General features: G+C 38.7%; 1 protein-coding gene and 1 long non-coding RNA gene across 2 annotated transcripts; one reads left to right on the forward strand and one right to left on the reverse strand.

The window, feature by feature from the left end:
* Positions 1-4,112: 4,112 nt before the first annotated feature.
* LOC125608596 lies at positions 4,113-19,469 on the forward strand. The gene is made up of 9 exons (XM_048779015.1): positions 4,113-4,239; positions 17,102-17,301; positions 17,344-17,539; positions 17,630-17,685; positions 17,761-17,955; positions 18,178-18,240; positions 18,303-18,725; positions 19,006-19,075; positions 19,168-19,469. The coding sequence occupies exons 1-9, from the start codon at positions 4,113-4,115 to the stop codon at positions 19,467-19,469; spliced, it is 1,632 nt and encodes a 543-aa protein (XP_048634972.1).
* A 585-nt stretch (positions 19,470-20,054) lies between these two features.
* Positions 20,055-22,510, reverse strand: LOC125609559. The gene is made up of 6 exons (XR_007339776.1): positions 21,819-22,510; positions 21,667-21,728; positions 21,530-21,585; positions 21,320-21,381; positions 20,747-21,190; positions 20,055-20,481 (listed from the first exon to the last, which is right to left on the reverse strand). It is a non-coding gene; the product is annotated as an uncharacterized LOC125609559 (long non-coding RNA).
* Positions 22,511-22,632: the final 122 nt, after the last annotated feature.

Below are 22,632 nucleotides of genomic sequence, written 5' to 3' on the forward strand. Positions count from 1 at the left end.
AGTTAAAATTCGAGGATAATACCAACAAATTGTCCGAACGCGACCACCAAAAACCTTACAGCCCGTTCGTCGATTGGCCCCGACGAACACGCCAGCCGTCTTAAACAAACGCAATTCGATCACTCTTTTGATCTTCAAAACGTCCAGCACAAGGACAAAAGTGCGCTATAATAAAAATCCAAAATTTTGGTTCAGCACTTCCAGTTGACTCTGAGAAGATGCTCGATTCGTACCATATAAGTCATATAAGCCGAGAACCTATCGCGGACTTTAAACCGGTGCGAGTCAGGAAGAAATCTCAACAGGAAAAACGATAGCCGGCTAGTCACCGCACAAACCTTAACCGAAAGTAAACCTAGGTCTTGCCCTAAACCCAACGCTCTGGTCTCAAACATCTCAAGGCATGATATCTAAAAGATACGAGATCCTAAACCATGTCTCTCCGTTCGTATCTCAACGTTCTCGAAAATCGTAAAGATAAGTAATTCTAACGAAAATCACGAACGAACCAACAGATTGGACGTCTTATCGGATTTAAATATGAGACGACAACTCATATTTACTTCGGACCTACTCAGGAAAATTCGAAAAAACAAAACATTCATCATATAAATAACCGCGTAAAGCGGTAAGGGGATTCGAAGCCACCAACGGCCAGTCCCGATAAGCAATAAAAACGGCCAAAACAGGCCATACAAATCTCCCGGCCACACTCGGCCATAAACATAAAACAGAAAGACGAACATCTTTCTTTCGATAACTACTCCACCGCTCATAATCCAAAGTCAAAGTCCCCGGACAACGAAGCACCGAACGCATCCGCGGGACGATCCACTTCCTTGCCGCCGTTGGGAAACCCGGTCGAAACCTCCTCGGTATCAGGGGAAACCGGGATGGAATCCCAGAACCCTTGAATCCGCTCGTCGATCGAAGGGATGAGCGCCTCAGCGTGGGCACGTTCATTCATCCCACTCTTCATCAAGCTCATTTCCTCCTCGAACACGTAGTCGTCGGCTCTCGTCCTCCAAAGACTTCCGACTGAACCGCAGCATTCACGGAAATCACCCACCGAGGTAAAGGCGTTCTTGAGGTTCCCATACTCAACCTGGAATTGAGAGGCACGAGTCTTCATCACCTCGACGATTTCTCTTTTGCCTTTCCTTTCTGCCTTACAGACAGCCCGCACATGATCACGAGTAAGTTGCGCTTCTTGCTCCAAAATCTCGCCTTGCACGCGAGCGAGATCTCGTTCCGCTTTCTCCGCTTTGAAGCGATAGACCATAGCCACCCTATGACTCGCTTCAATGGCCGAGCCAAGCAAGTTAAGGCCCTGCGAAATCAATTAACGCATTGTAAGCAGAAAAGGAAAAACCTAGGCAATCACGAATATTTTTGAAAAAATCATACCCCGTTGATGATTCGAGACCCTTCCGCGACGACCTTCGGCCTCGCCGACTCTTTCGCAGGCGGAGGAGCATCAAAACCCGGTGGCAGACCGACAAAGAAATCATCAAAGTCCGGGATAGGGGCCTCGCTCGAGCCACTCCCATCGCCATAAGCTAGGTTCGGATCCCATCCTGGAAGCATAGAGTCATCCATCGAAAATTCTATGTCGCCAAGGTCGATTTCTTTTCCCTTCCAAGAGCTCGACTCCGGCACGGCTGTTGGGGCTACAGCGGGACTCTGGTCATCAGGTTCAGAGTCGCTTCCCGTGTCAGCAACCGAGGCAGGACCAGGGTGCACGAACCTCAGAGCCCTCCGAACCCTCTTCGGCGTAAAGGAAGTCCAAAAGAAGGGACCATTCCTAAGAAGATCCCTTACCTCAATAATGTCCTCAGGGAACGGAGCAAGAGGATTGATGAAAGGACGATCGTTCGGCAACTTCCAGAACAGTGGAATGCAACTCTCTTCGACAGACGCAGCGTCTAAACGAACAAAGAAGAAAAACTTCTTCCACGAGTTGAAGTTCGAAATGAACTTCTTAACCACTGACATAAACTTCCGAGGGACCACCCTATGTTTGTCCGTATCTCAAAAGCGCTTCAAAATGATCGACGGAAAGGGAAAGGCCATGCTCATAGCTCAGGATCAGGATCCCAATAAAATGCTGAATGGCGAGGGGAGTCAACTGGCTTATCGCAACCTCGAAATGGTCCAATACTCGGACGAGAATTTTGGGGATTGGGAACCATAAGCGACAACACACTACGAATGCCTCGTAGCAAGTGAAGTAACCCCCTGGGGGGCTGTTAGCACACTCTCCGGGATAGGGAACTCGGAACTCCACGGCATCCGGGATATGGTAGAACGATCGCATGATCGCGAGAAACTCGTCGGTACTCCTGCTCGGATCCTCTTTCTCGACCCCACGATGGATCAGAACCGGGAACGACTTCTCTTTGGGAGGAGTCGTCGAACCATAATGAGCAACCCACCATGCCTCGTTCTCTGCGGGATGTACCGAGTAAGGCACGAACTCCATCTTCGGAACAATGAGCTCTTCATAAGCACTCGCGGACGAAGACCCTTTTTTCGCAACCTTTTTCTTGCTCGACATCTTTACACTTCTCTTGAGAAAATAGAGGAAAAGGGTGGAGAGAAAGAAAGAAAGTTTTTCTTAAGAAAGATCTTAGAGAAAGACAAGAAAGTGAAAAAATTGTGAAACAAGTTACCTCCCTTCTTATAGGCTTGAGGATTTACTATTCAAGTTCGGACTTTCGGATATTAATTCCATCCAACACGCCTAACTTGCCAAACATGCCTAACCGCACGCTAGGATCCCACGACGCATGATCCTAACGGGCTGGGGGGCTAACTGTTGTGGTTAAAAACGGTTACGACGGAATTACCACCCGAAAATCCTCAGAGATCGTATTTCCGAAAGAGATAGTAAAAAGAAGGATACAACTTTCGTAAAATATAACCAATATGAAATTTTTACGAAGAAGTATCCTTAAAGATTCAAACCAAACAAACTAAGCTCGGTCGTTGCGTAATTACCGCGCATACACGCCGTCCGGTCGCTACGTAGCAACCAAGTCCGGGCCGACATCGGCCGCTACATAGCGACCGAACGTCCGACCCTCTCGGTCGCTACATAGCGACCGAGCTCGAGCCAAAGCTCGGTCGCTACATAGTGGCCGAGCTCAAGCCGAAGCTCGGTCGCTACGTACCAACCGGGCTCGAGCCAAAAGTTCGGTCGCTGTGTAGCGATTGAACCCTTCCGAACATCGACAGACATCAATCCATGCATTCTCGTCAAACCATCAAATGCTATCTCCCGAAGACCGTAGCAAGCTCAGTCTATGTTTCCGCTATTCTAAATCATCGATCAAACTTTGCGAATTAAAAACCGCGGAAAGTTCGTTCTTTATCGAAAGAATTCGTAGTAAACGTGTCGAGTCGGAAGACGGCCCAAAGGGACCTAAAACACGACTCGAGGCCCATCCTACGATTTCTTAACCAAAAGCCCGTAAACCACAGCACGGTTTACACTTGGTCCACAAGTAAGGATAAATGTCAAGTTTCCGCGGATAAATACGAAAGTTTTGAAGATAATTGTGAAGATATGGAAAAATGGAATATCTCCATTTTTATGCTATGACGGCTTAAGGGCAGCAGAGTAAACGTGTAAACAGACCTTGGAGCTAATATATAAGGAGTCCTAGGCGAGAAGCATAAAGGGAGAACTTTTTTCAGAGCAAACTTAGCATTTAGAGCAATTTAGGTAACTTTCCGTTTTTGTTATTTCGAGCTGCGACACAATTAGGTTTAGCCGTCTTAGGGTTGCTAGAACTAGGAATCTCGCCGACAGCTCTCGAGCCCAGGCTTATACCTTGTTGTAAACGCTCATACGCAAATTCGGAATAAGATCTTCTTTGCTCTCTTTTTCGATTTCTTATACTTTATCGTTGTTATTCTCGTGTTCTGATTGCTTGACGTGTGGTAATTAGCAGATATCCGAGTCCTCTGGGAAATTAGGTTTTCCTAGTTTCTTTATTTAAACGGAAATCGACAGTGCGAATTTCGGTTCCCACAGAAATCCATCGTCGTTTCTCCGCCTCCCGAATCCGATTCAAAAGTTAGAGAGTCTGAAACCCAGAATCCGAACCATGGTGAAAGATCCAATAGTTACGACAGGATCCGGTGGCAAGAAAGTCAAGATTGACAACCACCACACAGCGATTGGTGAGGAGACAAAGATGGATTTTGTAAGAACTCGGGAATCGGATCTCGGATGTTAGTGGTTTGGTGAAGACCACGATGAAGATGATGGAGGTGCTAGTCCAGTATAGTGAGCAGGTAAATATTTGCTTAGCTGTTACAATTTATTTTAAAGATATTTAAAATGATTTATAAGATGTTAATAAATAGCGACATTGGTTGATACATAGTTTGTTACATGATACGAAATTGGTTACCGGTCTAACAAGTCAAATAACATTGCACGTCAAAATTTAGCAGTTACATTTTATATAATATATGTTTCCATTAACCGATACATGTTTAGTTAGTTGTTATAAAACATGTTATCGTTTCTTAAGTTGGTTGTCAAGATCTTAAGAATACATATCAACACCTGATATATATTTTGTTAAATGGTACGAAATTGGTTACCGGTCTAATAAATCATATAACATTGCACATCAAAACTTAGCAATTACATTTTATATAATATGTTTCCATTAACCGATACATGTTTGGTTAGCTGTTATAAAACATGTTATCGTTTTTTTAAATTGGTTGCCAAAATCTTAAAAATACATATCGACACTTGATATATATATTTTAAATGGTAAAAAATAGATTATGGTGCTAACTTAGTAGTTTGTCTATTCAACTGATATATTCTTGTCAGTTAACAATTATTGTATTATATATAAATCAAACAATTGTATAATATTGTTAGCATATTAATAATTGAAGATTGTGGAGTCGGTAAATTCCTTTGGAAGGTTTGGAGTTTTTTTTTTGGGTCAAATGGAAGGTTTGGAGTTTAAGAAGAGGAAAAGGTGACCATATGATTGATTAGCGACATAAAAAAAATAAGTGTTGATTTGGAGATTTAAGAAGAAGATCTATTGATTTGAAATGAAAATGGTGAGAACATTGGGAAAGAAACATAAGATGATAGAGATGTGAGTTCTGAGAAAGAAAGAGAAAGAAGATGAAAATTTCGGGCAGGGGTAAAACGGGAAAGTGGAAGACAATTGTCTACAGTGAATGTGAGTTTTTAATGGTTTTGGGTAGTTAGCTAATTTTGTTCTCATTTATGTATATCTAGCAAATTATCTCTAAAATCAAAGGGAAAAAAAGAAAAGAGAAAAAAGAAAAAATAAAAAACAAAATAAATAAAGCTTTGTGATTGGTCAGGGACAAACAATGTAATATTACACAAAATATACAGAATAATGTAGCCATGTTGTTGCTATATGCATTCACTTAGTTTTCATCCTAATAATGGACATGATCCCAAATTTCTCTAATTGCTAAGAAAGATTAATTGTTAGGTCTATAGAATCCGAAAACTAAAAATTGATTTTTATTTTTCTGAGATATAGAATTAATACATAAGAATTCAACCGTTCCGTTGTGAAGTGTCACAAAAATCAAAATGAATAACAAAATAACTCCTGAGTACATCTACATCTTTTAAAGCAAAATGTCCATTGTCTTCTTATGAAAACAATATACATTGGTGTTGGATGATTAAAAAATTTATGTTAATTAGTTTTTGGAGATGAGAAAACTTATTCTCTGTAATGAAACAAGGGTAGCATAAAGTGTAAGGAACAGTTGGTGTGATGTTTTTTTGCTCATTTAGCTTGATACCTTTTTGGTTTTAGGAACGACTTTGTATTTTTTTCGTATAATCTCTTACAAGGTGTACAATCTCTATACATAACGGTTGGTATAATCATTATCATTATTTGAAGGAACATTATGCTATTGTCTTTTGTTTTACACTATTTTATAAACTGCTATTTTTGAATCTTAACCCAAACAAATAAAAGTAACATATACAGTGACAACCATATAATATCATTGTCTAATGCATTATTTCTTTCTTTTTAGTTTGCTTTTACTATGAATCCTAGACTTTTCAAATTTATCAATTCTTTGAATCTTCTATCACTAGATAGTAACGCGATTTATTATGAGGCACTATGGTTTTGAGCAGATTCATATGGTGATCTTTTCCTTTGTTCATATGTCTATTCACTTGAAAACCTAAATATTGTTATTAAAGGCATTAGAAACAACTCTTTGTGAATAACTAAATATGAATTTGTAGATTCTGATGTACCTTTCAATTAATTTAACAACCCTGATTTATGTTTCTTATTTTTATGTAGAAATGTTGCTAAAGGAATATCATATTTGTAATCCATATGTGCTGGTGTCCAAGGGACAAATATAATTGATGAGAGATACACTATCCACAAAGATTGAATACATGACATTTTCTTGGGGTGGCGGGCACCTAAGCAGATATTCAAATACTTGAAAATTAAAAAAGCAATTGATGTATACCAATCAGGACTAATCATCTAAGATACTCAGTAATGAAACAAGAATAACATAAATTTAAGAAGGTTTTGCGCATATTTAGCTTACTACCTTTTTGGTTATAGGATCCACTTTGTGTTTTTCTTACAATTGCTTACAAGATGTACAATCTTTGTACCATAGGTTGGTATCTAATTTATTTTATTTGAAAGAAAGGAATTCTATCCTCTTTTTCACACTTCTTTATGATTGTTATTTTTGAATCTCAATCCAAAAAAATTAAACTAATATATACAGTGACCACCTTATAACAATGTTGTATAACATGCATTATTTTCTTCTTCTTTTTTTCCTTTTTAATTTAACAATGGATTATACACTTGGCTTTCAAAAGTTATCAAATCTTTGGAAACTTAACTAATTCAAGACTCTGTTTATCGTTTTCAAGATTGGCCAATTAGGTTAATGATATCTAGCTCACATTTCATTGCAAGCTTGCAGTTCTTGATCAATCGCCACCGCCAGCACTCACCGTTAGATTGGGAAAAATGACTCATAGTGAGGTTGAACTCCTACCTAGCATATCAATTTATCTTCGTGACTTGTAATTTTCTCAGTATGATAAACTTTTTGTTTTGTCTTTTGAAATGTAAATGTACCTTCAAAAGAGCGCCCCAAGAACATTGCTATAAATCAGAAGAAAATGCTCATTACAAGAAAACATAAATTTAACGACGGCGGTATTCCTCGTGAGTTCGTCGTAAAAGAGGCTTTACAAAAAATTAGCAAGGAAACACGTTTCGTCATTACTCGTTCGTCGTAACGCATATTTCCTCGCCAATTCATCGTAACTTAGCGAGGAAAATATTTCGTCGTAAAGACGAAGTATCATTCTTCGTCGTAAAGACCACATAACTATTCCCCGTAAGAACGTCGCTATATTTCTTCGTAAAAACCTCGAAAGGAGTTCCTCGTAAACTACACATATTTATCTCAAAAATACTTCCTCGTAAAGTACACGTAAATACCCCAAAAGTATTTCCTCGTAAATTTCCACGTAACTAGATCGTAAATTAGCTACGAATTTACTTCGTTTTATTATTTTACAGAATTTAAAAATATAATTAAAATTATTTAATTTATTAATAAAATTAAAATTTAAAAAAAAAGATCAATATGAAAATATTTTATATATAAATAAGTTTTGAATTCATAATACAACAACCCAAAAAAAAAGAACTAAGAATCGTTAATCGCCCGGTAGAATTCATCACTCCTCCTCTCTACATCCGGCTCGGCATGTGTGTCGGAAGATGACTCGCCTGGAATGGGATTTTGTCGTCGCATGTTCCTCAACAAGGTTTTCCATTCCGGATTTGTGGCCGCTATAACGTCCAAGAAGCCCTCGACTCCACCCACACGAGCTGTGAACACAGATCGCGTCGAGTCCAACTCGTTACGCCGCTGAGTGGACTCTCTACGCGGCCGAGTGACTTCATCTTCCCGTGTCTGACCATAAGACGATGTCGCTCTCGAAACATCATTGACGGAACCAATCCCCAACGTACGTCCCTTTTTCTTAGGGACTACCTTAAAAACAAAAAATAAATATTGTTTGTAAAAATTTAAAGTTAAATTAAATGAATAATAAAAAAATTAAAAATTTAAAAAAATTACCTCTTCGTAAATCTTATCTACTTCAAGTGTGGATAAGATGACGGGTAATCCGTCGATAGACTGCTGGGTCAGCTGGGTCTGGCACTCGTCAACCTGAGCAACCAAGTCGTTGAAGATTTGCTCGGAATTCCCATCTAGAAATTGGCCCACCTTGTTCTTGTGGGTCCTCTCGTAAAGTTGCAAAAGAGACGGGAGTTGTCCCGTCTCTTTGGCCTAAAAAACATTTAAGAAAGTTAAAATATCTATATATATATATTAAAAAATTAATTAAATAAAATATTTAATTACCAATTCCAAACGGACACCGGCGTGGGGGTTTTGGCCCGTAGAGTGAAGCATCGGCCCGTAGCTATGCTCATCTACCGTGTTACAGGAAGTAGAGCAAGACTGGGCGATTCTAATGGACTCAGGATCCCGCCAATAACGGATGAGGCCATCCCACACATCCGTGGTGAGCTCAGCGGGTTTGCCACGCTCATACCCTTTCACGATCCAGTCACCCTTCCAGTTGGAAACCGTGTCCAACAAGCGAACTTTCGCCTTCCCGTAAAACGCTTTCCTCACCCTCTCATTGACCCCCATGGACCAATGATATTTTTGCTGTAAAAAAATTAAATTAATAATTAGATTTTAAAAATATATATATATATAAATCATGAAAAAATTAAAGTATATATAATTAATTAATAGTAACTTACAGCGTAAATTTTGAACCACGTCTTTTTGACGTAGATCGGCGTCTTTTTCCAGTTTGGATGTGGCATGGAGAAGTAATCTTTGATTGTGTCGGTTACGTCCGATGCAAGACATCCGTCAACCCCAAACCTAAAAAAAACAAATTTAAAGTATAAATTATTTATTAATGTTATAAAATAATTGAAATAAAATTAATGTAACATACCACAAAGTTCCATCCGGTCGGTCGGGGTCTATGACTGGTAAACTTCTCTGCCTGGCTGACCGAGAAGGTCCTCGACAGTATACTGAGAGTAAGGAGCACCCGGAAGCACCATCAAATCGGGATGAATCTCGGCAGGCATCGGAGGAGCCATCGGAGGAGGCACAGGAGGAGGCATAAGAGGAGGAGCCATCGGAGGAGGCACACGAGGAACCGATGGTGCACTAGAAGAAGGCGACCGAGAGAATCTCTGAGAAGACTGAGTCTCGGGGACTTTCTCCGGACCCGAAGAACCGGGAGCTGAAGAAGAACCAGGAGCTGAAGAAGACGGGTCTAAACGACTACCAGGCTCACCGAACATCTCTCTGTAATCGGGAGTAAGTCTGTTCTTTCGAACCGTCTGAAAAAAAAAGTTAATTTTTAAAATTAACATCAACAGTAATTAACAAATTCTATAAATAACAAATTCTATAAATCTAGCTAAATTCCCTACATTAACCACCTAATCAACACTAATTAACATAAATTCCATAAACTTATCTAAATTCCCTACACTAGCCACCTAATCTATCCTAAGCTAATTAAATTAGAGAGGAATTAGAGAGACTTACCATTGCTACGAAATAGAGTGGAATTGGAGAGGAATTTGAGACGAAATAAAGTGTGAGCGCTCGAGAGTATATATAAGATATTACATATCCTCATAATTTCCTCGTAAAATTACGAGGAATTACAAAGGCCCGCATTTTATTTTACGATGAAATAGCGAGGCCCGTGTTTACGGTTACGAGGTCTTTACGATGATTTCTGCTTACGTGGAATTATCGAGTCATGCGTTCCTTATTTACGAGGAATTAGCGAGGCCTGCGTTCCTAGAAATACTCACCAGTTTGCTTCTCAAATCAATGATAAACTCACCAATTTGCTTCTCAAATCAGAAAGATTTGAAAAAAAAAGAAGGAGCAGAAATGACTGGAACACATGTGGGCGGAGACAAGGCTAGACTTACGTAGGTCTCGCCTTGTTTCTTCCCACATGTGATTCGAGTATCTTTCTTCTCTTTCTTTTTTTAAACTAATCAAATTAGAGATGAAATTGCAAGGCCCGTGCTTTTATTCTATGAGTAAATAGCAAGGCCCGTGTTTTTATTGTACGAGTTGTTTACTACAATTTCTCCTTACGTAGAATTAACGAGTCCCGCATTATTATTTTTTAATTTCGGTGTTATTTCCTCGTTATGTTACAAGTGTTTTACGACTTCTGCTTAAGTGTAATTAACGAGTCCCGCGTTCTTTTTTTAATTTCATCGTTAGTTCCTCGTTACCTTACGAGGAAATTACGAGGATTATGTTTAAATCCCTAAAATCCGAAACCCCAAACCCCATCTTCCTTATCTTCTACTTCATATATTCCAAACCCCAAACTCATCTTCCCTTTAACCTCAATCTATTCTTTCCATTCTAAACCCCAAATTATAAAACCACAATTCCTTAACTTAATTATAATCTCAATCTCTTATTTCTAATACAAACTCCCATTACCTTACACAAAAACAAATACATCGACATTCTCGTCATCACTAAAAACATCATCATTTTCATTAAACTCGTCTTCAACAGCTTCGTCTGTGGCATCGTCGGTAAGATCTTCGTACTCATGATTATGCGGATCAATGAGAAGGATGTCATCAATTTCTTGTTCAGGTTCCTCGACTTCATTAATCTGTTCTTCTTGCAATGGTGGTTCTTCTCTACTGATGATTCTTCCTCGAGGTGTAACTTTGATCACGGCTAACCAATTTATTCCCGACTCTCTCATCCGAGGGTATGAAAGGAAGCTAACTTGGTCTGCTTGTGAAGCTAAGATGAAAGGCTCGAAGTTGTTGTACCTGCAAAAATAAAGAAAACGTAGAAATTAATTTATTTTGCACATGTATGGCAAAAAAAAGAATTTGTTGTACTGTCATCCACCATTGACATCAACTACACCGAATTTGTTAAACCGAACACCTCTATTGACCACGGGGTCGAACCATTCACATTTGAAGAGGACGCATTTTAGCTTCAATATCCCTGGGAATTCGACTTCAATCATCTTCGTCAAGATCCCGTAGAAATATGTTTCCCCTTTCACACATATTCCATAGTTATTGGTCGCCCGCTGTCTACCAAACTCATATGTGTGAAAAGTATAGCCTCGTGTGAAATACATCTGTGATGTGGTGATCTTTACAAGTGGAGATTGAATTACTTCGTGTAACCACTTAGGATAATCTGCATCGTCGTCATAATCAACCTGCAAAAATAAAGAGAACATTGAAATGCATATCATGTTTGAAAAAAGAGTTTGATGGACCTGAAAAAATTAAGATTTTCAGTTAATACTGGATTGTTCAACCACTTAATAGAATGTTGATCTTTTCTTTTGTCTACGTCACTTGTGGATATACCTGGGAATGTTTCTTCGACTTGAGAAACAAATAGGCTGTAAAATCATATTTTATATTAATTAATCTTTTGCAATTGTATAATTTATACTTATATATGTGTTTAGAAGTGTCAATATATGTTACCTTTTAAAATAACGCATCAATTGATCCTCGCAATTGAGTTGAATATAGGTGTGTGCAGTTTGAGCATCTCCTTCACTTGACCACCAAACCTCTTTTGATTTCCCACCGAGTCGCTCAATCTGGCTAAAGATGTCTGGAACACCAGCAACTGCATATCTTGACGCGACACCACCATCACCATATCTTCTTGGAGCTCTTTTCCGGGTACGTACTTTTGACGCAAAGTAGTACGATGTGAAGTGAGAAGTTTCTTCCGTCAAACTTCCAGTAATTATAGAACCTTCAAGTTTTGCGAGGTTCTTTGCTTTTCCCTTCAAATATTTCATGGCTCGCTCATACTGATGCATACATCCATAATGTACATGACCACGAAGCAATGCCTCATATGGGAGGTGGACAGCTAGATGCTCTATGACGTCAAAAATTCCGGAGGAAATATCTTCTCCAAGTTACACAATAAGATGGGAATGTTCTCCTGAAGTTGTTCCACGACTTCTTCTTTAAGAGTGTGTGCGCTCAGATCCCTGAAAAATGCTCCAATGCCTTGTATATTCCAAAAATAATTAAACACATTATTAGTCATATATTATTGCAAACTAAACCATTATACAATTACTGTGTTATAATATACCACCTACATGTGCTTCATGTACGTTTGTTGGAAGTAGCTCCGCAAATGCAAAGGGAAGTAGTCGTTGCAAAAAGACATGACAATCATGACTCTTCATCCCGGAGAACTTTTAACCCTTTTCAACACATCTAGAGAGATTTGAAACATACTCATCGAGGAACTTCACTTATGATGCCACCCAATTGAACAACACCAATTTTTTTTCTGAAGACAATCTGAATATCGGAACGGGAACTTGTCAATTGCTTTTTATATGTAACTCACTTCTTGAGCAAATATCTGGTAAGTCCAACCTTGATTTTATGTTGTCTTTTGTCTTCCCTGAGACATTCAATATTGTATTCATAATGTTCTCAAAGAAATTCTTCTCTTTATGCATCACATCGAGGTTGTGGCGCAGCAGAAGATCCTTCCAATATGGAAACTCCCAAAATATACTCTTCTTGTGCCAGTTGTGATGAACACTGTAAGAATCATGCATATTACGAGGGACATGCCAATTACCACCACAACAAACTATTTCGTTAGCTCCATAGTAGCCGATTTGCACTTCAATTTGTTCTCCAGTTAGATATGGAGGAGGAGTGTCTCTCACAACCCTTTTGTGCCTAAACATGCGCATCTCGGGTGGCAGGTTGTATGGCGTAAGAAAGACTGACCACAATGAATATTATCTCCCTGACATTCTGAATGGACTAAATCCATCTGTGCATAATCCGAAATACACATTCTGGCTATTGCTAGCAAAATCCGGATGTACTTTGTTAAAATGTTTCCAGGCTCTTGCATCTGATGGATGAGTCATCTCACCATCCGTCTGACTATGCTCGGCATGCCATCTCATCTTTCCAGAAGTCTGCTCTGATTGGTACAATCTTTTTAATCTCTCTATAATTGGTAGGTACCACATCCTTTGATACGGTACCCTATTACGTCCCCGTCCTTGCGGCTTGAATCGTGGCTTCTTGCAGAATCGACATTCTTCTAACTTCTCATCATCTCCCCAGTAGATCATGCACTTGTCGATGCAAACATCTATCATCTCCTAAGGCAACCTAAGACAATAAACCAGTTTCTGAATCTCATAATAAGAATCAGCGGACACATTGTCTTCCGGCAAATACTCTTTAAACAAGTCTGCCCATTCATTCATGCAACTTTCAGGTAGATTGTGATCAGTTTTAATATTCATCATTCTAGCAGCCAACGACAATTTAGAGAGACCTTCTCTACAACCATTGTAAAGTGGCTGATTCACCGCATTTAACATTTCATAAAACTTTTTTGCATCTATATTAGGTTCTTCATCTTCATCATGAGCTACGAATTCATCAGTTACCATATCATGAACCATGTCATAATCTCCCATCTGCTCCTTCTGATGGTAACTATGTTCATTATGCAAATGATGATCAACCGGTTCTTCCTGAAAATTGCTATCACTACTACTAGCTTCATTCTAATCATAATTATAACCTTCTCCATGTTGAAACCATATATAGTAATTTGGCGTGAAACCTCTATTTATTAAATGTTTCCAAACTTTTTCACGATTTGCCAATTTCGAATTGTTGCATTTCCGACAAGGACAGAACATAATACCACTTTCTTGGGCGAGCAGTGTGGAATCTGCTTGATGCATAAATATCTCTAGCCCCGCAAGGTATTCTTTCGTCACTCTCCCGTTACCATCTCTATGCATATACATCCACCTCCGCAACTCGAAAATATTTCCGGAGCCCGACATTTTTTTTTCTTTCACGTTTTTTTTTCTTGTTGGTGTGTTTAAAATGATGTTCAAACGTCCATATTTATAGGAAATTTTCGAATCTGGTAGTTGTAATTTTCCAACGAATTGACGACGAAATTTAGTTAGGTGGCCGAAAAAAACGTGTTACAACTACAAAGTTGGTGGATTCAAAATTTCCTCGCTAAATAGACGTAAAATATTTCCTCGTAAAGTACACGCTACATTTACGTCGAGTTTACGAGGAAAGCGTATTTCCTCGTAAAAGCCATGTGACGCTACATCGACTTTATGACGAAATCATTTCGTCGTTATTTTACGACAAAATAACGCTGATATTTTATTTTCTCGTAAGTTCCTTGTAAAATCGACGTAAATTTACGAGAATTACTTTTCCTCATTAATTTTCCTCGCTAAACTTGTGTTTTCTTGTAGTGGCTGGTTTGGAAAAAAATCCAATCTTTGAGCTACATTTTGTTTGAACTTTAATCTACGTGCTGCTTATGAAATAGATTCTTAAGAGATGGTATTTGTGTATCATTACATGTGTAAGATTGTAAAAAATTTCCCATATGCCGGCTCTATGTTTTACTTCCTCTGTTCTTAAAGATTGATAGTATTTTCATACATAAAAAATGTTGCATTCATATTTTTATGGAATTACCAATTGAATGTATCTTGCTGCGTGGAATATTTCTGTCAAAGTGTTTTTACTTCGGAAGGCACATAATAAAGGTTTGGCTATATGATAGTTACGTAGAGAGTAGAAACAATACAGCGTAAAAGGAGATAAGCATGAACATTACAGGCTATTAAAACATGTTAAGATTATTACATATGCATGTATATAATTTTAGATTTATATGTTTTGTTTCTTTTGTGTTGAACACCAGGATTAAGACTAGTATCCTTTGGCTCAATGATGCCCAACCCCTGGGCTTGGACCGGTCTGTTTCACCGTGTCTAGCCACGAAAAATATTGTACAGAGGACTCGACTGGTTTAACGGAAGACATTGCGCTTCCATTATACACATGTGGGTCTCTTAACTGGGTCAAAGCTCTCGAACCATACTTGACCGGTCGTCCTTCACTGGCTAGTAACACCGATCCCACCATAATTATCAGCACAACCACCAACACTACGTAATCTGCTCGGTTCGTAGCCATCACCATGATATGATTTGTGTAGGAATAACAACAAATATACCAATTTCTATGTAGTTAATATGATGATAATGGTGAAGTTTAGCAAAGGGTTAAAGGGCATTTATAGTGTATAAGAAAGATGAGCTGCTATTGTGAGGGAAAAATATCAGTGGATGTATAATTTTTCTCTTTAGTTTTTGGACCTGTTGATTTGCCGCCACCTCCATAAGTTTCAACAATGAGAAATCATAATCACGTAAACTGAAGTACGTAACTAAAAGTAAAGATTGAGTTTGGCTACAAGAGAGATTTGACATTATGTAATGACGTTGATAGTTATATAATCTGACTATATACATATTGGTTTAACATCGCCATAATGCACCTATCCCCAAAAGCTTTAACTATTGCTCATGCCCGGTCTGGAGCATAGGCAAAAAAACAAGGGGAATTTGCAAAAACTAACCCACAATTTGATTTTAACTCCAAACTTATACCCAAACTTGAATCAAATGCAAAACTAACCTAAAAGCCTAGTAAAATTACAGCTCAGCTCCTTGTGACCAAACAAAAAAACAGAAGCAATTTTTACGAATATAGCCCCAGTAAATCGTCTGAGTCGTCTGAGATGTTGGAAGTAGTCTGGACGACTTACGTGTAAGCCGTCTGGTACCAGTTTATTTTGAAAATAATTTATAAATCTTGTAAAAAAAATTTTGATGCGTGAAAAATAAAAATCAAGTAATTATAAACAGTTTTAAGTGATATAAATTAAGATATGATAAAATTGATTTGTTTTGAAGATAGAAGAGTGTAAGTAGTGAATCATGATATTCTTTGGTTTAGAAGTTTGACAAACATATGTTGTAGTATTGTATGTATTGTTAGGGTAAGATTTTGGAAAACTGAAATGTTTTTTTCAAAAATTAGTTTTTACCTATATGTGTTTATTTCTGTGTATAGTAAACACTTTTCAAGTTTGATTTTATTTTATGAAGTTTTTAATTAGATAATTAAGTTTAGGGGTTATGTTTAGGGTGTGGACGACTTATATTTCAGTCGTCTGTTGAATAATTTACCCGGACGACGTATATTTCAGTCGTCCACATCGCACCGAACCTTTAATTTTACCAATGTACGTTTTAACCTAACCAGATCATTTACCGGACATATAAGAACTATTTTTTCACTATTTCACAACTTTACGAAACCGTAGCATCGTTTCTCTCCAAGGGAGATTTTGAAGGCGATAAGACGAAAACCCTACCGTGGTCGTGTTCCGCCGTTATCTTCGCCGGTAATCTCTCCGATTACGACGAATCTCGTTTCTCCTTCATGCCGTAGAGTATTTTCATAGTTTAAACTGACCATCCGCTTCCTTTTTTTCAGATCTGAAATCTCGTTTGCCAAACTCCGTCGCCGGTATGTTATTTCTCATGTATTAAGGCGTTTAGCCGCCTGAAAACCCTAAATATTTTAGTCTTGATTCTTCTTTTCCCTTCGATTTGCAGATCTGTAACGGCTTGGGACCACATCTTCTCCGACCATATCTTCTCCGACAGTATCTTCTCCAACTCGAAGTCATTCGTCTTTTGTTTAAAAGATTGTTTTTCTATTTATTCAGATATGCATGCTCAACAAGATTTTGAGATTGTTGTAGTCTTTTGCTGAAAGACTACTTGGACGACTTCCAGGAAGTCTTCTACGATGTCTTACTCTCTGGACGAATTACATGTAAGTCGTCCAGAGAGTAAGACATCGTAGAAGACTTCCTGGAAGTCGTCCAAGTAGTTTTCTCACTTCCTGAAAGTCGTCTGAGTAGTCTTCTCACTTCCTGGAAGCCGTCTGCAAGTCTTCTATAGTATTTAAAATAGTGTGCTACCTATGTGTTTGAGATGGTTGTTTGTGATTGTTTGCAGGCCTTAAAATGGATTTACCAGAACTCCCGCCGAGGATGTTTACATTAGGAGAAGAGCCCGATGCAATCAGGAGCATTTCGTATCATTCTGATGACACGAAGTTGTTTAAAGCTCTATATGATTGTCTCACAGCTGACGAATATGAGGAGCTGAAGGCGTCGAAGTTGGGAGTGTTCATCAAATTCAAGGAGCTTGAATTTGTTTGGACTTCAAGGCTGATACATTTTTTGCTCTGTTTCCAGTTGGACATCAAGAAAAAGTTTGAGCTCTGGAGTCTTGTCGCTTCACAACATGCGAGGTTTTCACTGATAGAGTTTGAATACCTCACTGGGCTGAACTGCGATTACATCAAGGACCTGGAAAATTCAAGGTGTGAGGTTACGAAGGAGATGGCTGCTTTCTGGGAGAAGATGCGTGTTGATCTCGATACTGGGCCAAGTATTGAACAGATAACATAAGCATTTTACCACTGCGACGAGTGGTCTCGGGATGATCGCATGCGGCTGGGATACCTTGCCATCTACGCAGGATACATTGAAGGGAAAAAGTTCTCATCCGCTACACCAGCTAGTCTTGCAAGGCTAGTGATGGATTTAGAAAAATTTGAAAATTATCCATAGGGGAGAGTGGCGTTTAAGGTGCTGATGGATTCTCTGAAGGCAAAAGACTTGACGCAAACTGGTTACACTGTTGATGGGTTCATACAGGTGCTCCAAGTGTGGGCGTACTATGCTATGCCAGAATTGGGTGCTAATTTTGGGTCTCCCATACCAAACAGACCGTCTCCACTGTTGCTGGCTTACAAGGCTGGCAAAAGACAACGCAAATGTTTTAAGGCTGCTATGAAAAAACAGGTACTTAACTTCACTCCTAAGACTTCTCAGACGACTTAAAGTTAAGTCGTCTGGAAAGTCTTCCAACAAAAATTCTTCTCAGACGACTTAAAAGTAAGTCGTCTGAGTGGTCTTTTGTTGGAAGACTTTCCAGACGACTTAACTTTAAGTCGTCTGAGAAGTCTTACAACAAAAATACTTCTCAGACGACTTAACTAAGTTTATATCTTTTATTTATTGCAGACTATCGTGAAGAACTTCGTTCAGAAGGATTTTGATGAAATGTTTCCAAAATGGGACGGAGACGTTTAGATGACCCTGCCGCGGATAACATAATTAAAGTCATGTTTAATGATCTTGGATGGAAGTGGACCATGAACTGCTGGCAAGTCACCGGTACTCGCAAGGTTGTGAAGATGGAAGTGAGTTCAGGGAAGAATGAAGTGAGTCCCGTGAAGACGGAAAAAACTACAATGAAGTCAGAGAGTGTTGTGAAGGAAGAAAGTAGCAGACCTCGGAAGAAAGCTCGTAAAGGGTCTTCTGTTTCTGCTGAGACACTTTCGGCGGGTAGTGAAGGCATTGGGATGACGAAACAGATTGAAAGGGTCTTGAAGGACATATCTGATGCCATTAGTGATGGCTTTGGCACGTGCCTTAGGGAGATCAAGTTACTGGGGGATAGGATGGTAGCTGTGGAGAAGAAGGTGGGAATCACCAAAAAAGGGGGTTCATATGATGATCGTCAACTTACAACCACTTCAAATCCACCAAAACCTGTGCACGAACCCGGGGTTAGTACCAAAACCTCTCCCAAAATTGCAGAGAAGAGAGTCACTAGGCAAAGTGTTAGGAAGAGTCAGGACTGATGTGCTTTGTTTCTTGTGTGCTTTGATTCTGAACATGTGTGCTTTGTTTCTAGTGTGCTTTGATGAACCATTATATGCCTTGATTCTGAACATGTGTGCTTTGTTTCTAGTGTGAATTTGATCTTTGCTGTAAGGGCTTTGTTTCATGTGTGAATTTGATCTTTGGTTAATAGTTTTTAAACACATTGTGAACTCGAAATTGCAGAGTGAAAGTGTGAATGGGGCGAAAGCAGGACAGAAGGAAGCCAAAGAACCGAGTCTTACTACAGATTCGAGTTCCTCGAGAGAGCTCTGTCTTGTGAGACCTGCAGACGACTTACCGAGTGATGATCCTAGCGTCGAGAGCTCTGTCTTGTGAGACCTGCAGACGACTTACCGAGTGATGATCCTAGCGTTCTTATATTGGACAAACAAGTTTCCACTACTTCAGATTTACTCGTTGAAGAAGCTAGAAGGCAGACAAAGAAGGAGACTGCTATGGTGAATCTCTGTGAAAAAAGTGTGCGAGAAAGGAAACTTGCTCCCACACAGCAAACTCCTTTTAAGGGAAACAGCACTGCCAAACAGATCATTCCAAACAAAAAGGTTGGCCGAGGCTATGATCCTTTTGCACCCTATGACAAGAGGAAGTCGAAGGAGCTCACTGCATGGGTGCAACAAGATCCGTAAGTTGCTGTAAAAAAATGATTATTTACATTTGATAAAAAAAAGCATCCATTTGATTATTTACATTTTTTGTTTGCAGTTCTTATAAACTGCCTCTGATAAAAAAACCACGTAGATGTCCAAGTCGATTTTATCAGGTCCTCCGAACCCCCTTAGAATGGCTGACCGACCATGTAAGTCTTCTGCTATTTTCTTACTCTTATACGTAAGTCATCTGTAAGTCGTCTGATACTTTTTCTGATTTGTATAAGTCGTCTGGTAGTTATCTAACTTGTATAAGTCGTCTGTAAGTCGTCTGGTAGTTATCTAACTTGTATAAGTCGTTTGTAAGTCGTCTGTAAGTCATCTGGTAGTTTTCTAACTTGTATAAGTCGTCTGTGAGTCGTCTGGTAGTTCTCTGATTTGTATAAGTCGTCTGTGAGTCGTCTGGTAGTTCTCTGATTTGTATAAGTCGTCTGTAAGTCGTCTGGTAGTTATCTTACTTGTATAAGTCGTCTGGTAGTTGTTTGACTTGTATAAGTCGTCTGGTAGTTCTCTGATTTGTATAAGTTGTCTGTAAGTCGTCTGGTAGTTATCTTACTTGTATAAGTCGTCTGTAAGTTGTCTGTAAGTCGTCTGTAAGTTTTCTGACTTGTATTGTTTTATATGCAGAAAATGGATGCTTTTATTAATTTACTGAGGCAACGGTACCAAGACCATCCACAACATTTCAGGAGCGACAGAATGTGCTTTCTTGATCATATATTTTCTCGGCAGTGGAGGGCCTCCTACCCTGATTTTAAGAGTGACACTGGAGATGCCAACGGTTTAGGATGAAGACTCCCTGGCTGTGCCAGCTCATAAAGATTGACACAGATGGAAGTAAACCCATAAATCACAGATTCTTGTTGCTAAAACCTCTAGTTTGAAAACAAAATCTCTGAGAAGCCAGTCAAGTGTTTAGCAGGGGGAAGTTCTAAGAGAATGTTTCGTAGAATAGAAGATAGACATCGTCAAGGTCTCAAATGCTCAAACTCTGTTGACAAATCAAAGAATTGCGTCAAAAAGGGAAAATTGAGTATCGAAGATGAAATATCAACACAGAGAGTACCATTTTTGGGTTTGAAAGAATTTCAAAATTCTTGTGGAGGCAAAAGAATTGAAATTCAGAAAGATTTAAAAGGGTATATGTGAACAATTGGTTACTATCTGTGGAATTGGTTCTTTCATAAGTCTAATACCATAAATTCATAGTCACTGCAACAGGAAGGCTAAGTGATATCACAACTGAGAGAGACTACCTGCGAAGTTAGCTTTGTATGCAACTGATTTCTCAAAATAGGTGCCATTGAGGGTTGAACCACTGAAATCAGATTCTCTCATGTGTGAAGAAGTGAAGTTGGCTCTTCTGCAACAATCTATAAACTAGCACACAATATTTAAGAAATAAAACAAAATCTTGCTTCTTCAGTTTGATGGTTTCTTGATTAAAAATTCATCAGCTTGAACTGTGAAAACGTAATTCTCTACTACGAAAAAGTAAAAACTTTGAACATTGTTTATGCTAATTCCAATTTGCATAACTAACAAAACTCAAATGTTTTACCTGAAATTCTCATTGGTGTGAACTGTTTTGAAGTAAAACAAATAGTATCCGTCAACTTCCAACCATTGAAAAAATGAAACTGCTCGTAAAAATTAACGGAAATCTTTGAAACTCCAGTATTAATCCGCTCCTCACAAACCTGTGAAAACAAACAGAGTATTGCAATGTCTCTCAAATGTGTGGAGTACCAGAGAAACTGGGTAGAAACTTGATGATATGTAAAGAATGGTGAACTATATATGACATGAAAAGGTGACTGGATTCTTACCTTCTCAACTATCTGTTCCATTTGAGCAGCCCTCAGAATAACATCCTCTAGGCATATAACTCCTTAAAGGTTTCAACAGGGAAACATGAGCAACTAAAGTAAAAAATACATTACCACAATCTGGAAGATTAGCATCATCTCGTTAACACTCACTAAAGAACAAAGGAAAAAAAAACAGATGGACTTCAAAGCATTTTAGATGGGACTTACTTCTCTCGAGAGAGTGGAAAAACAATATTTGACTAAGAACCATTTGTCTAGCTTCCCTAAACAAATGTTCCAATCAGAAAATAGATTAGTTCGAAACTTGTAAAAAAATTAAACTAATAGACAGCCACAATGCAAACCTTTCAGCATCATCTGGTGATCTCTGTTGATTTGGGTTCTGTTGATTGACTTTCTTCCCTTGCTAGTCATGTTTGTTCACGATGAGATAAATATGTAACTTTTCCCAATTGTAAAAAAAAAACTGGCATAAGTAAAGGTAATAAATAGTTACAGCGTCATGTGGAGATGCCAGCTCATGCAATTGTATGTCTAATATTTCAGAACCAGCCTACACAGAAGAAGTAGAAGAAGCAGATCAATAAAAGATTAATTTTGCAAAGATCGTAACTTTCAAATAAGAATTATTTTTTGGCTTAACTTTGTACAATGATTTGAGAGCTGAAAACTTATCTGTCGAATGAAACAAAAAAATCAAGCACGTTGATCCAATTTTGAACCTGATTGAGCTGTCTTTGTGGCTCAGCCGTCGTTACCAGTATCGGGATCAGCGGAGCGGAGGGGTACGCTTTTGGTTGCGTCGCTAATCCATTGATTTTAAAAAAAAATGAATTGGGTAAGGAATAAATTAAAGATATGATTCAAGAATTTTATTTGATGGGTAGGAGTGGATGGTGAATCTGCTGATTAATACAGAGAACTGAAATTTGCAGCTAGTCGAATCGATTCAGATGAAGTGGAAGAGTCGGGACGACGGTGACAGGATTTGAGTTCTTTTGTGCTCATTAACGATGGACCATTTAACATAGAATTGTAGCCCACATAAGTTGACCCATTGTTATATACTCTCGATTAATAGAGGAAGTGACGTGGCGTTAGAAAACCTCATGATTGGCTGACTAAATTGAAGGACGTGGATGGCCTAACTGATGCTCATATCTCCTTTTTACTTATTGTATGATAAACGCAAAATATATCCCCATTTTCTATATGAGGATTTAAAAAAAATATTTATTCATTTGTAAAACACCACAAAATCTTACAATAATTCAGAAGGACATAAAATGTAAGATTTTGAAGAAATCTTG

Source organism: Brassica napus, chromosome A5 (assembly GCF_020379485.1).
Source record: "Brassica napus cultivar Da-Ae chromosome A5, Da-Ae, whole genome shotgun sequence".
Lineage (NCBI taxonomy): Eukaryota > Viridiplantae > Streptophyta > Magnoliopsida > Brassicales > Brassicaceae > Brassica > Brassica napus.

Excerpts from the sequence above, each read along its gene's own strand:
- LOC125608596 (XM_048779015.1), top strand. The coding sequence starts at position 4,113 with ATGGTGAAAGATCCAATAGTTACGACAGGATCCGGTGGCAAGAAAGTC. Across the intron at positions 18,241-18,302 it reads TTCCAAAATGGGACGGAGAC|TGGACCATGAACTGCTGGCA; the intron begins GTTTAGATGACC and ends CTTGGATGGAAG. Across the intron at positions 18,726-19,005 it reads AACCTGTGCACGAACCCGGG|AGTGAAAGTGTGAATGGGGC; the intron begins GTTAGTACCAAA and ends TCGAAATTGCAG.